This window comes from Mauremys reevesii, linkage group 3 (genome assembly GCF_016161935.1).
Source record: "Mauremys reevesii isolate NIE-2019 linkage group 3, ASM1616193v1, whole genome shotgun sequence".
In the NCBI taxonomy this organism is placed as follows: Eukaryota; Metazoa; Chordata; order Testudines; family Geoemydidae; genus Mauremys; species Mauremys reevesii.
The window spans coordinates 152191694-152208993 of record NC_052625.1 but is presented as its reverse complement, the minus strand read 5'-3'; the positions used below and the strand labels follow the sequence as shown (position 1 = coordinate 152208993).

At 40.4% G+C, this 17300-nt stretch overlaps 1 protein-coding gene across 3 annotated transcripts in view; it reads left to right on the top strand.

Annotated features, from left to right (window-relative positions):
* Positions 1 to 17300, top strand: part of CD109 (CD109 molecule) — a 119892-nt gene that overhangs the window by 57733 nt on the left and 44859 nt on the right. For all 3 annotated transcript variants that reach the window (XM_039528255.1, XM_039528258.1, XM_039528257.1), the window contains 9 exons: positions 4553 to 4592; positions 5645 to 5729; positions 8661 to 8757; positions 11289 to 11427; positions 11830 to 11939; positions 14099 to 14338; positions 15899 to 16000; positions 16099 to 16161; positions 16936 to 17112. In XM_039528255.1, coding sequence (XP_039384189.1) covers positions 4553 to 4592; positions 5645 to 5729; positions 8661 to 8757; positions 11289 to 11427; positions 11830 to 11939; positions 14099 to 14338; positions 15899 to 16000; positions 16099 to 16161; positions 16936 to 17112 — 1053 coding nt within the window. The remainder of the gene's footprint in view (positions 1 to 4552; positions 4593 to 5644; positions 5730 to 8660; positions 8758 to 11288; positions 11428 to 11829; positions 11940 to 14098; positions 14339 to 15898; positions 16001 to 16098; positions 16162 to 16935; positions 17113 to 17300) is intronic.

Below are 17300 nucleotides of genomic sequence, written 5' to 3'. Positions count from 1 at the left end.
TGTAATATTGGATATCAGCAAAGCAGTTGAAACACTGTCTTCTGAAATCATGTTCTCACTTATTTCAACCTAAATAAGATATGCACTTTATAATAAATAGAAAACTAGCTGAGGGACAACAAAATAAGGATTAGGATAAACAGCAAAATATTGGGTCGAAAGGAGGTGATTAGCAGGGAACTGTAGGGTTCTGTGTTAGGCCCTGTCCTATTAAATAACATATGAATGACCTAGAAGAGTGAGCAGACATAATGTTAATGACATTTGGAGATATTACTGAATTGAAAGGAGATGCAGACACTACAGATAATAGAAAAGGACCTACTTAGAACAAGCTGTAAGGTGCTGTTTCCCTACCCTAATCCAAACAGCTCAGCCCTCTTGAGTCTTGTTTAACACAACTACTACAGTCTCAAAGTAAAGTCACCACTATTACAGTCTGGTGCACAACATGCAAAGTGAAATCCTGACACCATTGAAATCAATGTCAAAACTCCCATTGATTTCAGGGAAGCCAGGATTTAACCCACAGTACTTACAGGAAACCCTTCCAGCCTGAAGCTTTTCCTTAGGGTTACACAGAGAATACCTCACCACTAAACAGATCTCTAATCCCTAGCTTCCTCTATCTGAGGGGTGTACCCTGATATCAGGTACACTAGCATCAGCTGCAGCAGTCAGCTCTAATTTATTTCACCTCTCTTTAGCCAGGTCATTCCTTGCTAACACTGCCAGCCTGTTGCAGGCAGAGAATAACAAAATGGAATTCAACTTTGAATTATATTTCCCAATATGTATCAGCTTGCATGTTTTACAGCAAAACACAGCTATGCAATGAAGAAAGAAAAAATCTGGAAAGTTGTAATGCTGAAAGAGAAGTAGGGATGCCAGTTGGTAGTGCATCATTACTATGATTGTTTTGTTATTGATTTGTATTATAGTAGTGCCTAGAGTCCAGGGCCCCATTGTTCTAGGCACACTATAAATATATGTCAAAAGAGACAGTTCTTGCCCTGAACAATTTACAAGATATGAGCCTGCAATATGGTATGGTAGGAGAAAAAAAAAGCCAATGCAGTTTTGGGTTGCATGCACAAGGCAAGCAGTTTTGGGTGAGGGAAGTAATAATTTCTCTCTGTAGCCGTGCTGAGAGTACACCTGGAATATTGTTTATTTTTGTACATCTCATTACTAGAAACAAATTAAATATGAAGGAATTCAAAGAAATGTTAAAAATATCCCTAGTGGGCTGGATGGAATCTTTTAGTCAGTAGGTTTGGGGCTGGAAAGAAAGATTATACTAGCATTACTAAATAAGATATATTTAAAAGGAATAAACATAAAAAAAGGAATAGGAATTTTTAGCATAGTTTAAGGTGTTTTAGCTAGGAGTAAGGTAGTGAGATTAAGAGAAAATGCATGTGATTATGAGGAAAATTTCCTGACAGTAAGTTTTATTAGTTTATGAAATAGCCTCCTAAGGAAAGTGATGGAAGTGCCTTTGCGTGGCATATTTAAAACTAGATTGGACAAATCACTAGTAAATGCACACTAGGGAACAATCCTGCTATGACAGACAGATGGACTAGATGACCTAGTAGGGTCTTTTTCATTCCATGAGTCTATGAATCTATGACTTTTTCATATTGCCAGGGAAGTTGTCAACTTAAAAAAATTGCTGCCAAAAGCTCTAAACTCAGTTTAATCTATGTCTTCTGCTGCTAGCAGGGACAAATAACTCTTTCAGTCCCATGCAATGGAGTGCACAGAAAACTTATTTCAAGAAGGAAAATACCTCCCCTTTCCCAGCTATAAAAGCAGTGAACTGCTAATGCTTAGCTCAGCAAAATCGACTGTTTTTGTGTAAAATTTAATTTAATTCCTAGAATAGGTATAAGCCTTTAATAAACATAGATCTGGCATACAGTAAAATGCAGTATCTATCATTTCTTTACCTAATACGGTGGAAATCGTAGGCCGTGATAGCACCTTTTCAAACTTACATGGAGTGTTAGTAAGGTATAAGGCAGTTATTCCACTGGTCATTGCTCTGAACATAAGATTGATTGCTCAGAATTCAGACAATCTGAGTTTACTTTGTGCTAGAAATAACTCGCTAGGAAAAGTAAGTATTTATATATAAAGATACACCAGACGCTTGCTCCTTGCTGGGGCTTGGCTTTATTAACAAAGAAATTAACAATAAGATAACATGATTTCACCTGGAATCTATTAAGCAGTAGGGGTGTAAGACCTTTAAATCAGGCCCCCTCTAGCCTCCATATTGAGAGCTGGAAACTCCTTTGGTCACCCGTCCTCCTCAGCCCAGCCGAGACTTTCCACATGGAGTCCTGTAAACTGTTGGGGGTTTGCCTTTTAGTTCTCCCCTCCCCTGCTCTACTTAGCATTTGAGACTTTTGGGGCAGCCACTCCATTGTGGCCCAATATCTTCACCCATATTCCATCAGACAGTGAGGATTTAATGAACTACTTCTAGATGAATGCAGGAACTCATATAGCTATTGGGACCACTTCTCCATTCAGTCCAGATCTGACCTTCCTTTTTAGATTCCACCAAATGAAAAGCGCTGTGGAATCCATTCAGATAGGCTCCAACTCCCACTAAGCTTCACAATCTTTGAGACTGACTCTTGAGATTTCATATAAGGCAACAACATTATCTTGAAATCTTACTTCAAAGCCATCAAAGCCAAGCCTTGGACAATTAGTTGGACAGAACAAATACATACATTTGTTTTACATTTTCATATGAACTCTGGCATTACTATTGTATATTAACCAATGGCTTCTTGGTATACTTTTGCTTCAGATAAGACAAATTAGGAATATTTCGTTTCACACATCATGTTTTAAGCCTCTTTCCACAATAGCATCTGTTTATTGGCTCTGGTAAGCCTAACGGATCAGTGAGATCCAGGCTACAAGACATATTAACGTAACAATTGTTTTAATGTTTCTTTAATTGATCTGTTGTTTATCACCAAAGAATGCTCATTAATGTATCCCATATGGTTTAGAAAGGAGCAAAGAGAAATATGAGTGATTAATGCATCTGCCTTAAAGGAAAGTTTAGTCATGTTATTCCATGTGTTTGTTTGCAGGTCATCCTGAACTTTATAGATTGTAAGTCACCACCAGTAAATCAGCAGTCAGACCATTGCAATGTTGGCAGTGTCTTTTAGCGTAACAATGCGCAAGTTAAAAGTTCCATTAAGGGTTATGTGCACAAAGAGGCAACAGACATTGTACTATCAGCCACAATGACTTTCATTTAGATTAAGAGAACAATAGAATAAAAGAAATCAAAAGTCTCAGAGGGAGAGCACAGACTGTATGTCTCTTTGGACAGTCTGCCCTAGTCTCTGAGAACAAAAATGGCTTTTGAATTCTGAATACCAGAACAGAAGTTTAAAAGTGCAGTACACAGAAAACTGAAACATTACAGTCACATAGCTAAATGTGCCACATAAGGGTTACTTTTTAAAACTGTGATTCTGGAGAAAATCAGGAAGCAACAGACAGAATTAGAAAGACGGGAAATACAAAGAAGAGGCCTTGAGCAATTTTATATATTCTATAGAAAACTTAGTTCTTCCATCCATTTGTTTTAATTCAATAACCAAAAGTAATTGAGCTAAGTTCAGCCCTGATGTATCTCCACTGAAGCCAGTGGAGATGTAAAATGATACTGGCCTACTTTGTAAAGCGCTTTGCGATCCAAAATATGAACAGTGCTATACAAGAGCAAAGTATTATTATTTATTAAGGAAACTAAGCAGTTCAGGATATACAAGGCTAACAGAATCTTGCAGATTTACTGAGTAAATGAAGAACTTTAAGATTACTTGTATACCTCTGCTGTCTTGTCTTATAAACTCTTTGGGGCAGGGATAATCTTTTCATTATGTGTATTTACAGCGTCTAGTGCAGCGATTGGCAACCTTTGGCATGCAGCCCACCAGGGTAAGCCCCCTTGCGGGCTGGCCCAGTTTGTTTACCTTCTGCGTCAGCAGGTTCAGCGGATCGTGGCTCCCACTGGCGGCAGTTTGCCACTCCAGGCCAATGGGGACTGCGGGAAGCAGCGCGGGCCAAGGGATGTGCTGGCCGTCGCTTCCCGCAGCCCCCATTGGCCCGGAGTGGCGAACTATGGCCAGTGGGAGCCGCGATTGGCCAAACCTGCCGATGCAGCAGGTAAACAAACCGGCCTGGCCCACCAGGGGGCTTACCCTGGTGAGCCGTGTGCCAAAAGTTGCCGATCTCTGGTCTAGTGTAATGGAGCTTGTGATCCTTGACTGGTGGTCTCTCTGTGGTAAATAAATAAATAATGCTTATCTTCACTGACATTATAAATCAATATTTAGTTCTTTGTTATGTCATTTAAAATGACATAATTTCAATGACTATAACTTAACTTGTAGGCTGAAATCTAGCTTTCTTTTGACTTAAATGAGTGTGGGACTGGGCCAGAGTAGATATAATGTACCAAATAAGCTAAGCACAATTTTATATACCTTGTTCTGTTTTTCTGTAGGATCAAACTCATTATCAAAGATTTACTGTGATGGAATATGGTAAGTGAGTTCCATGTGCACTCAGACACAGAAAATTGTAATCCTTCTTTTCTGGGAATGGGAAAGTGTTATACTGTGTCAAGATGACAACGGAGCTCAAATACTACATTGATGGGTGTCTTTTTTAAGTGCACATCACAATAATTCCCATACTCCAAATTGATTTCTGTGGAAGAGAGTCATTCGATTCTTCAGGTATCAATATCTGGCATTAAACTCTTGGAGATAAGCAATTACTTGATGACATATGGACATGAATGAAACCCCACTTGCATCTCTTACGTCTCTGAGACTGACCCACAACTTGCAGGATCAGGATGTCATTTAGCAGTTTAATCAATGATATTTTGGATAAAACTAGAAAAGTGGTAGAAAAAACAGTGAGGACTTCGGTTTGCCAGTATCTCACCAACAGCAATTAGAGGATATAGATTGTGCGGGATGTTCCCTGGTTATCTGAATGGACAATTCCTGCTCTGTGCTGTGAATGAAGGCAGTAACTCCAACTGAAGTCACTACTAATATGCCACGAAGAGGCATTCTTAACTTTGAAATGATGATCAGTGTGAATTGAACTAGAGCAAATTAAATCCCATCATCTGTGTAGTCTTTTAAGTTCACTGATAGTAAAGACTGAATTGATTGAGTAGTTTTACTTTTTCAGGTCTGACCTGAGAGAGAAAGGAATGATGTATTAGTTCTCAGTCCTGCAAATGTCTCTGCACAAACGGACCTCCATGTCTGCTTGGAGTCTCATCAAAGTCAGTTTGGCTCTGTATGGGTACAGCAGTCTATGTGTGGTTCTCAGTGCAGTATCAGCCTTAGATGCACACCAGTTTTGGTTTAAAAAAATGTGTCTTACCTCACGTCCTTTAGGAAGCTGTAGTAATGCAGTCTGTATGACAGTGAAATCACTTGTCCATCAGAGTGGTGGGAGAATCCATCATCATTACAGTGAAATACCCCTATTACTTAAGATTGATACTTGCTCTCCTGAGTATGAATGTAATACTTCTGACATGTTTTAATCTTAGTTTTTTATTTTTTTGTAGTGTTACCAAAATTTGAAGTTTCTCTAACAACATCATTATATTATCCTTTGAAAGACAAGGACTTTACTGGTATTGTCACTGCAAAGTAAGTAAATCATAAATTTACACAACTTTCTCACTCGATTAATATAATTCATATATATTCATGTTACTTTATGTTCTAAAGTAGTTACAAAGTTATAAATCAATCATAATATGGATTTTAAAAGGTGACAAATGGGTGTTTCATCCCATTTCTAATTTAGATATTATTATTTATTGAACATGAGAGTGTGCTTAGTGTGGCACAAACATGGTGTATGACCAGAGAATTTAGAATTTAGAACCTACTTTTAAAAACGGCAGATTACTTCTCCAAAGGTGGGAAACGGAGATTAAAGGAGAAATAATGTTCATGTATAGCTCCATTTTATTTGAAACAGTTCAGTCTGGATTTCAAGAGAACTGAAATTGCAAGTGATCAGGGAGGAACTGAAATGTAATTAACATTTGTAAAGCATTTTGAAATTCTTAGATGCATGTTGCCACATTAGTGCTAAGTATTGTCACTGTTAAAGATTTATAAAGTTTTATTAATTGCAGCTGATTCTCTTTTAATTACTTTAGAGCGTTTAGCAGTGTGTGTTGTTATTATTATTCATTATTTTAAATCTGTTACAGTGCACGGTTGGGCAGCCCAGGACAGTTATGCACTGTGACAGGCTCTTTCACTGATCTGTGATAGTGTCACTGGGCTGTGGGAGTGAAAATAAGATCTAGTCCTCCCATCCCTCTCAAAAACCCTCATACTAAAACATCCCAAATAGAGCTTTCTGCAGTCCCCAAAGGCAGATGAATCAGAGAGTCCATGAAGTTTACAAGGGACTTTGCTGTTGCCAGTCTACGTTATATGGAAGGCACTCTCATACTACGGAGCTGAGTGGACTTAGAAACCCATAAGAAAGATGGCAAAGATTCTTTGGTGTCTAGAATTTGCCAGTGTGAGTTGGGGTTCAGTGGTATGCATATAGGTTTACTTAACTTTTCCATTTAATCGTGATAGAATGGTGACAGTTATGACTGATGGTTGCAAGGTAATCAGGTTTGGATGTCATAGGATTCTGTGAATTTGAATCCCTTGCAGTTCTGAAGTTTTTTGGTCCTAGCTGTATACTGGGCATGGCTTACCCCCCAGTGATATTTTTATGATAATTCAAGTATACTGTCTTTGGATAAAAAAGCATTGAGATTTACACTATCTTCAGATTTGTCAGTGTTTCTTTTTATCATGTTTGTAATATTACCAGATTGAGATATGAAAGACACAGGGATATTGCCCAATGACTTTGTCATTTCTAGGACTGATTATAGCGAAGGCTATGTTTATGTCACGGAGGTCATGGAAGTCATGGAATTCGTGACTTCCAGAGACCTCCGTGACATTCTCTGCTTCAGCCCCAGGAGCTGCGGACTCTGGAGCTGGCAGCCAGCCCTGGCAGGGCTCCAGTGGCAGGCTACAGCAGTGACAGGGCCCCCCCCTGTGATGTTCCAGCGACAGGAACAGACTCCTGAGGGGGCCCTCCTCAGGGTTCCAGCCACGGGTGACAGTCTTACAGCGTGGATGCTTTGGGCAAGCGGCTGGGGGTGTCCCATTTTCTCCTTGGGAAATACGTTCACTCTGCAGCTCCCAGCTGCTGTGGGCGGAGGCCCCCCCCACAGCAGCTTCCAGATGCCACGGGTGAAGGGGGAACCCCACAGCTCCCAGCCACCCTGGTGGTGGGGGAAATCAGGGAGCTGCAGCCGCAAAAGCCACAGACAGGGCATGGCTTCCGTGAATTTTTGTTTATTTCTTGTGACCTGTCCCTGACTTTTACTAAAAATAATCATGACAAAATCTTAGCCTTAATTATAGCTGATTAATGTAACTTGTATTTTTAGGTCTTCCAGCCTATCCTCTAAAAGACTGCAGTTGCTGCAGAATGCTGTTGTGAAAGTTTTTCCTGGAACTAAGATATTTGATGATATTTTTCCGGCGTCTCTGTTTTAAAATCTTTGTAACAGTTGCCAGTGTAATTCCATATTGATTGTACAGTACTTAAAGTTCTTACTTGCAGGCTTACTAACAATATTGGTCCAGAGTCACTCTTTGATTTGCTCTTTTTAATTTCCCTTGCTGTTGTTTGAGGTCTGAGTCTGATGAGCTATTGGTTTTCCTTAAACATAATCTGGAAGCATTTGCGGCAAAGCAGTTTAGTATCTGTGCTTCACAATAATTGGACTAAGCTTCCCAATGACATTCAGAAACCTGAATTTGTTCTAACTTTCAGATTAAAATTGAAAAGATTTGTTTACTGTTTTTAATTATGTTTGCATTGTAGGATGCCTGGGGACTTTTTTTTTGGAAGAATGCTAGATCAATTTATTACTTTATGGTTACTCTTCCAGGCATATTTTAAAAATTAGGTCTGAATAAATTGGGGTCTCCTGGTCTGTATTAGCTCCATCTGGTAAGATTAGTGCAATCCTCAAAGGACACACAAGTTCCTCCCTCATAGCCTTTAAACTCTACTGCACTAAAATTGTGCTACATTCACATTTTGTTCAATAGCATTTTAAAAGGTTGACATTTTCTTATTTCTTGTGAGTCAATGTCATAATTATTATGAAATGATAAAATGTAAAAAGTCTGACCAATTATTGTTTTTCTGTAGTTATTTTGATATTGATTGTACAGCACCTTGTGATGGATGAACAGTGTTTTATAATAATAATGGACTTCCAAGTGGCTGTGGGGGAAAAGAGCAGCACTTTCCACTTCTGTGCACATTCCCCACCTGCAATGTGTGGGCTCATGCCCTTGATGAATTTCAGCTGATACCAGCTTTAAAAGCTTCTCATCGTTTCAAAGTACAAATGTGCCATAGTTTTATTGAATGCCATCAAATATATTTTTTATTTCTTCTTCGGTCTTGTAACTTCTTCAGAAATCCAAAGCCATGTGATAATGGTTCATATGATCTCGCTTGTCATGTTTCAGGTATACTTATGGAAAGCCAGTGAGAGGAAGTGTAACAGTCACTTGCATTCCTATATCCTACTGGGGGAGCAAGAGAAATGTTACTAAAACATTGGAGGTGGGTCTTTGTTGAGAATTTGTAGAGTCTTTATGAATGTAAGAACTTTACTTCTGCATCCATTTAACTGTCAAGATGAACTATTGGAATAAACCCTCATCAACAATTATAAACACACATTCTATCCCCATTTCAGAGTAGCAGCCATGTTAGTCTGTATCAGCAAAAAGCAGGGCCGCCCGGGGGGGGGGGCAAGTGGGGCAATTTACCCCAGGCCCCGGGTCCAGCAGGGGACCCCACGAGACTTTTTCGGGGCCCCTGGAGTGGGGTCTTTCACTCGCTCCGGGGGCCCCGGAAAACTCTCGCGGGGCCCGGGCCCCCGGAGCGTCTTCGCTCCTGGTCTTCGCTGGCGGGGGGTCCTTCCTCTCCGGGATAGAAGGACCCCCTGCCGCCGAATTACCGCTGAAGCGGGACCCGCCGCCGGAGTGCAGCCAGGTCTTCGGCGGTAATTCGGTGGCGGGGGGTCCTTCAGTTCCGGGACCCACCGCCGAAGTGCCCCGAAGACCCGCGGTGGGGGCTGCACTTCGGCGGCGGGTCCCGCTTTGGCGGTAATTCGGCGGAGGCGGGTCCCCGTCGTGGGTCTTTGGGGCATTTTGGCAGCGGGTCCCGGAACGGAGGGACCCCCCACCGCCGACTTACCGCCGAAGCGGGGCCCCCCGCTGCCGAAGACCCCGGGCCCCCGGAATCCTCTGGGCGGCCTTGGCAAAAAGACTGAGGAGTACTTGTGGCACCTTAGAGACTAACAAATTTATTTGAGCATAAGCTTTCATGGGCTAAAACCCACTTCATCGGATGCATGCAGTGGAAAATACAGTAGGAAAATATATATACACAGAGGACATAAAAAAATGAGTATTGCCATACTAACTATAATGAGAATAATCAATTAAGGTGGGCTATTATCAGCAGGAGAAAAAAAAAGCTTTTGTAGTAGAAATGGGCCATCCTAATTATCAACAGTTGACAAGAAGATGTGAGTAACAGTAGGGGAAAATTAGCATGGGGAAATAGGTTTTACTTTGTGTAATGACTCATCCACTCCCAGTCTTTATTCAAGCCTAATTTAATGGTGTCCAATTTGCAAATTAATTCAGATTCTGCAGTTTCTTGTTGCAGTCTGTTTTTGAAGCTTTTTGTTGGAGTATTGTGACTTTGAGGTCTGTAATTGAGTGACCAGGGAGGCTGAAGTGTTCTCTGACTGGTTTTTGAATGTTATAATTCTTGATGTCTGATTTGTGTCCATTTATTGTTATAGCTAGTATGGCAACACCCATTTTTTCATGTCCTCTGTGTACATATATCTTCCTACTGTATTTTCCACTGCATGGATTCAATGAAGTGGGTTTTAGCCGACGAAAGCTTATGCTCAAATAAATTTGTTAGTCTCAAAGGTGCCACAAGTACTCCTCGTTCTATCCCCATTGGGAATCTTTTCTTCTGTTGCCTCCTATTGTGTTGCTCACACACTGCTCTTGGTTGATTCTCCTGTTCTCTTCTCATAAGCCACTCCAGGCCTTTTTTCATATCACCCTCTGTACTTGAAGCATCTTCCCTGACTCTGAGCCAATCACCCACATTTTCCTTCACACCTTTCATCTAAACTCACTTCTTCCTGTTAATCTTCCATTGCTGGTGTCCATACCTGCCTGTTTTTCATCCAACATTTTAATGCATTCAATAAATTGAAAAGAAAAAGCCAACAGAAACATCCTCACCCTTATATGGGACTAACAAGATGTATGTATCTTGTGTCAATTACGTTATGTTCAGCAGCCAGCACATCGGGGCCCCAGCCATAATCCTACAGCTGGGTACTACCATCATACAGGTATTAATAACTAATAAGCATATCTCAGTCTTTCACAATTGTAACTTTTGTCATTCTGGTAATCTCTGCTCACTTTTTGTTTACTATAATCTCTCACTATGCTATGACTCAGTAGATGCTCAGTACTTTATTCATAGATTTTGAGGCAAGAAGGGACCATTATGGTAATCTAGTCTGACCTCTTGTATAACATAGGACAAGTATTTGACCTAGTAATTCTTGCATCAGGCTGAGCTGGGTCATATATTTTAGAAAGACATCCAGTCTTGATTTAAAGACTTAAAGTGATGGAGAATTAACCACATCCTTTTACAGGATCATATTCTCCACTTCTAAGCTTCTTGGGCAGGGACTTGGTATTTCACTACACAACACCATGCACTAATATTCTGGCAGTGTATAGATAATGAATATTCATAATAAAACATCAAAATTTGCCAGGATCAGACCCTATTGTTGCTTATAGTTAAAATACTGTTATTGATGATAGAATGATAGTAAACAAGAATGATGATTACCAAAACAAAGTATTAATATCTTAATTCATAAACTGTAATTGTAATTTTTTATTGAGGGAACTATCTGATTTAACTAGAAATAATGGATAAAAAAAGTTGTCCGGATTTTAAGTGCTTTGAGTTTTGATGACTCCATTGGAAAAAATCCAGTCAAACAAATTAAGATCTTTTTTTTCTCATTATAGATCAATGGATCTGTGAACTTCACTTTTAATTACTTGGAGTTTGAAAACGTAACTACTGTCCAACATGCACAGTATCAGCGTGATATAGTTTACAGAGGGCCAACAGAAATTATAGCTGTAGTTACAGAATCACTTACAGGTATGTTACTTACAATGTGATGTTGCTATAGAAAACAAATGATTGAGCCATATCCTAGCAGTTTGTTTATATGCAGAAGGGCTCAGAAAACTGTACCCTTCAAATCATGGGAGAGAGTAGGGAGGATGGCAATGTGTGGAGTGTAGCAGTGTAACCCATAGAAGCACTGTGCAGCCTCAGGGATCTGGTGCTGAGGGAAAGGGTACCAGTGCGTATGCCTGGATTGTCGGGGCACTGGAGTCCCCACTGGGAAGGATAGTGACAACAGTAGAAATGGGGGTGATTGGAATTTATGTCTGAAATACAAGAGAGTTCCTCAGTGTTGTGAAGAGCTGAGAGAAGCCTTTCAAAAGGATTATATATGAAATCATGTCTTCTGAACACTCATGATTACTCCAACAGGAATCACTCAGAATGCAAGCACCACTGTATTTCCAAAGCAGAATGACTACATCATTGACTTTTATGACTATGCTAAAACTCTAAAGCCTTCTCTGAACTTCACAGCTACTGTAAGTTCTTCCATTTAATTATGGTTTGTTCCTCAAGATAGTTCTTGTGTAAGAAAAATAATCAGTGTTCCTTTTTGGTTCTGCTTAGCTAAAAATGTCTGCTGAGGGTTAGGGGGAATTTACAAATTTATTCTAAGGACACCTCTTATTTCATTGTATTTGTGCCAGCAATTTTAGCATGAGTGTCATTTGAGTGATATTGGCTCAGGTACCTGGGATATATTTGGAGATGGTTGGTGAAGGCTCTTGAGGAAAAGAGATTTTTCAGAGTCTTTAGGATTTGCATCAGGGCTGATTATTTTCCATTTTGATACCATATTTCTGTTCAGTCAGAACATTCTATAGCTAGTCTGGATTTTTTAAATAACTCTGTTAGCTAATGAATCTCGTGCTTTTACTAACATACGCTTATTACTTAGCTGTTTTCTAGAATCCTATAAAACTTGTTTATCCAAAACCACCTTATGTAAAAACCTCTGGTTTTTGAAATTGGGTTATGTCCTCTGTGTTTTTCCTTTTATCTAAAACCCTTTCATCTAACTAAATCTCATGTTCCCAATTTTAGACAGATAAAAGGGTTTCCACTCTATGACAATGTCAGCATTTAACAAGCAATCACAATTGCGCCATGTAAAAGGGAAACACTTTAAACCCTGTTGAAATGAGCCAAGTGAAATTTTTGTTTGCTGATGCTGTGAAAAACTTGATCCAGATAGATAAATGGCAAGTGCTGAATATGGGCATTCACAGCAGGCCAGCCTAACCTCACCATTTAGCTGAAGACTATGGCCTCACAACAGGTGTCTTTGGCTTTTGGTTCTTCTCCCTTCCCTTGCCATCCTCTCAGCTTGCTCCCAGTCCTCATCCACTTTATCCTCCAAAGCAAGACACAGTGGGAGGTATTGGAGGAAGCTGGTACCAGTGCTGAGCAGCTGACAAGCGAAGAGAGGGATTGTCAGCTATCCACACATATGGAACAGCTACTGATAAGTGGAGCTCTGAATATGAGATATACATAGAGAAAGGCAAATTAATGGACGGAGGGGTAAGGGAGAATTAACAATCTGGTGGAAGGGATAGACTTTAGATTAGGGAGGGAGAGAGAGAGATGAACTGTATTTGTGTGGGGGATGAATTTATGGAGTGTGGGATGGAGAGGAGACTGGATATGCTACGGGGGAAGGGATTGATGAAATGTGAGAACTGATATAATCTGTGACGGTAACTGAGGGATTTGAAGTGGAGAAGTTGTGTACTGGGGGGTGCTCATTTTGGGACGTTTCCTCAGGCTTTTTGATGAGCTCATGTCTGAATCAGTTCTGTTCCTCCTACACGTGACTTAGACATTGGACTAACCCTTGTTGCTACTGGCGCTCAATGTGCATACTTAGCTGTGGGGTGCTGCGGTGGTTTCACAAGAACACTAGTAATCTTCACAGTTGGAAAGGGGAAGGTTTCCCATTGTGCCTGCTTTGTCTTGCTTCCCATTTCATTTACCAGTCAGAGTCAGTATCATAGAATCGTAGAAACACTGGAAGGGACCTAGAGAAGTCCTCTAGTCCAACCCCCTGTGCTGAGGCAGAAACAAGTAAACCTAGACCATCCCTGATAGATGTTTGTCCAAAGTGTTCTTATAAAGCTCCAGTGACGGGGATTCCACAACCTCCCTTGGAAGCCTATTGCAGAGTTTAACTACCTTTACAGTTAGAAGTGTTTCCTAATATCTAACCTAAATCTCCCTTGCCGCAGATTAAGCCCATTACTTTTTGTCCTACCTTGAGTGGACATGGAGAATAATTGGTCACTGTGCTCTTTATAACAGCCCTTAACATATTTGAAGACTGTTACCAGGTCCCTTCTCAGTCTATTTTTTTCTCAAGACTACACATGACCAGTTTTTTAACCTTTCCTCATGGTCAGGTTTTCCAAACCTTTTATCATTTTTGTTGCTCTTCTCTGGACACTCCCTATATGAAGTTTCAGACCTGGAATTTGACGTATGGAGTTGAGGTGTCCTGATAGACATATTACAAACCTGAAGATAACTGTTTTTGAAAAATATAATCATGTCATAAAAATGAATGTATGGTTACATCTCATGAATCCTGGATTTATGTTGTAGCCTGTCTTATGAACACTTCCTTGTTTTTTGTTATTAGCTAAAAGTAACACGTTCTGACAAAAATCAGCTGACGGCCGAAGAGAGACAAAATTATATCACAGTCACTGCAGAACAGTCAGACACAGTTCCTCACCATGCTGTGTTCTCTGTATATGAAAATGGAGCTGTGCAGCAGAGAAATGAGACAGTGCATATCCTAAATTATACTGTCCCAGAAAATGGAATCATTCACCTTGAGGTCCCGGTTCTGACTAATACGATGAGTCTGCTCATTAAGGTATTGTTTACATCATGAAAACTCAAAGCATTAATTCAGCACAATTCAAAGAATGAGACTGTAGTGGCTTTTCAACAGTACATTGCCTCTGACTTATGCAACAGCAGGTGTGGGGAGCAATTATTTATTGTTTGTATTACAGTAGCACCTAGGCCATTTTCCTAGACACCACATAGCGAGAGAGACTGCCTGACACTAAGTATACAAGGCAGACAATGGATGGGAAAGGAAACAGAGGCACAGAAAGGTGAAATGGCTCACCCAGTGTCACACACGAGGTCAGTGGCAGAACCAGAAATAGGAACCAGGTCTTCTGTTGTGCAGGCTAGTGCCTTATCCACTCGTCTGTGCTGTCAGAATTCTGGCCCTCATGTGGGAGCTTGAAGATATTGGTGATTAGCCCCGGAGGAAGACGAGGGAAGGTATAACTCTAGTTGTACTTCAGGTGATTCCCTGTCTGTTTGTTTGCGTAGCTCACTTGATGAATGGCATAGAGAATGCTATCCCCTCTGCGGAGGGGAAGGGAGAACAGGGGGTTAAAATAAAAAGTAGGATTAATATTCTGAGATCTTTGGAAAATTGTGATTGTACCTGGTTTGAGTTTGAGCTCCCTCACCAGCTGTTGCTGTTTCTAGATGAAATTCATGGGGCCAGGTTCCTCTCTAAATCATACCAGTGTAAATCTAGAATAATTCTATTGACTTCAGTAGAGTTGCTCTGGATTTTAAACCAGTAGAACTGAATAGAAACAGACCACAATGAGAATAACTGTAGTTGATATAAACTAATGGGAGATATGACCAACCAAGGAATTACTAATGTGATTAATGATAGTGCCTTAAAAAAATCTGAAAACTAATCACCACTCAGTTGCTCATTGACTTTAAGTGACATGCCGTACATGAGTACTATGAGAATGGCAACCACATGGCCCTGAATGTCCTTTTTCAAGGGCCTTCCTAGGGTCCCTGAAGTTTTGGTGAAAAAAAAATGGTGTTATGTAACCTCCTTGCAAAACCTGACCACCTGGTCAGAGCCTGTGGGCAGCTGGACTGATGAGAATGACAGCACATATGGGGATCATGGATCGATGCATCTCAGGCCAGTCTCATGTTGCCACTTTCCCCTTCCCACCGCTTCAGGTTGGTTGTCCCCGAAAATCAGGAATCTCCCAGTTTCTTAAGGTTGTTCCAGGCTTGCAGTAAGGTTGTCAAAAAATCTTTCCCCGTTTCATAAACTTGCTTCAGAGCTGTGCCAAGCTCTGCCAAGCTCTGCTGAGCTGCTACAGAAAGGGAAGAGGCACCTTCATGCCCTCTCTCTAATCTGCCAAGCCAGTCCCAGGTGTACCTTCCTGCCCACGCTCTTCACCATGAATTCACCCATCCACATGCCGCATGTCTTGTTTTTTCACTTGGATAATCTGGCCACCCTAACTATGTTGAAACCATATGTATATAACATTTTTAGTCTGTGTCATACAGTATGTAACGATAGTATATACACGAGCATTAAACAGATTTTTATAATTCTAGCAACAGCCTTTTTTGTATTGTCTTACAGGCTAGTTTCCTTGATAGTGAAAGTAACATAGCAGTTCACGGTGTATTCAACTCCCCCAGCATGACTTACCTCCAGATAAAAAAACCAAGACAAGATGTAAAGGTAACACATGTTCATATGAAGCTATACTTGCCAATAAAACATTACTGTCAGATATTCATCATGGACACCTATTTAGTCCTGTCATGTTATTTCTCTAGGTTGGGATTCCTTTTGAGCTGAGTGTTGCAAGCAACAAGATAATAAAGGAGATCAGTTATTTGGTAACGTACCAATTTTACATGTGTATGACTTGAGGTGATTGTTACCAACCTGAGATGAGTCAGATGAGTAAAAAAAATGTGATTCAATATTTAAGAGATTTGATTATTATTGATTTGCTCGGTAAAAACAGTGGATCCAATTCTTACTTTGTATTTGCTCAGTCCTTACTCAGAGGGAGTCCCATTTCTGTCCCCTTGGAGCTGTATAGGAGAGGCCGCTCTGCCATTCTTTTAAAGGGAGGAGTGTGTTCCCCTCTATGTCAGGCCATCTCTGTTAGCTGATGAGCCTTAGCAGCAGTGCCAGCTCTCACCAATTAGATTGTGCTCATCTACTGGGCAGGGGTGCATTTCCAGCCCCTCCACCCCAAGAATCCACATGGGGTCACAGCACATTCTAACCCCTGATGATCAAGATGCTTGCTGTTAGATGGATAGATTTCTATTAACAGCAAGCTGACCAAGTGTGACCTTAGAATCTCACATTTGACCTGAAATAGGGCACAGATCTATTTTTTTCTTTTTTTATAATGTAAAAGAAGACTGCTTTTTTGAAAAAAATGAACAGTTTGGAAGTCTGGTGGTTCTCCTTGTTTTTTATATCTTAGGAATAACAGGAATGTTAAGTATGGTCTTTCGTTGGTTTTGTTGGGATTGGAGGTCTGAAATGTATATTCGGTGATCTTTCTCGGCACTGAAGTGAAGAATGGTGTTGATTTGTGATTGTAATACAGTTAGTATCTTATTATAACTTGGATATTTTATTTTCCCTTTCAGGTGGTAGCTAAAGAACAGATTGTGGCTGTAGGCACAGAGGTTTTGACAACGTTCACTTTAAAACCAGAAAATTCCTGGGCTCCTGTGGCGTGTATAAGTATCTTTTATATTGATGAGAATGGGGAAGTTGTAAATGATGCCCTGACTCTGTCTATTCAGCCTGTTCTTGAAAACAAGGTAGTAAATCAAAGACTGAGTTTGCAATGACTTTCTTTATATGTCTTACATACTAAGTAATAGTTCAAAATGGAAGATTTGCAGATATAAAAATCCTCCTCAATGTAGGTCTGATTCAAAGCTCACGGAATTCAGTGGAAAGACTCGCACTGACTTCACTGGCAGTTGGTTCGGGCCCTATGTGAAAG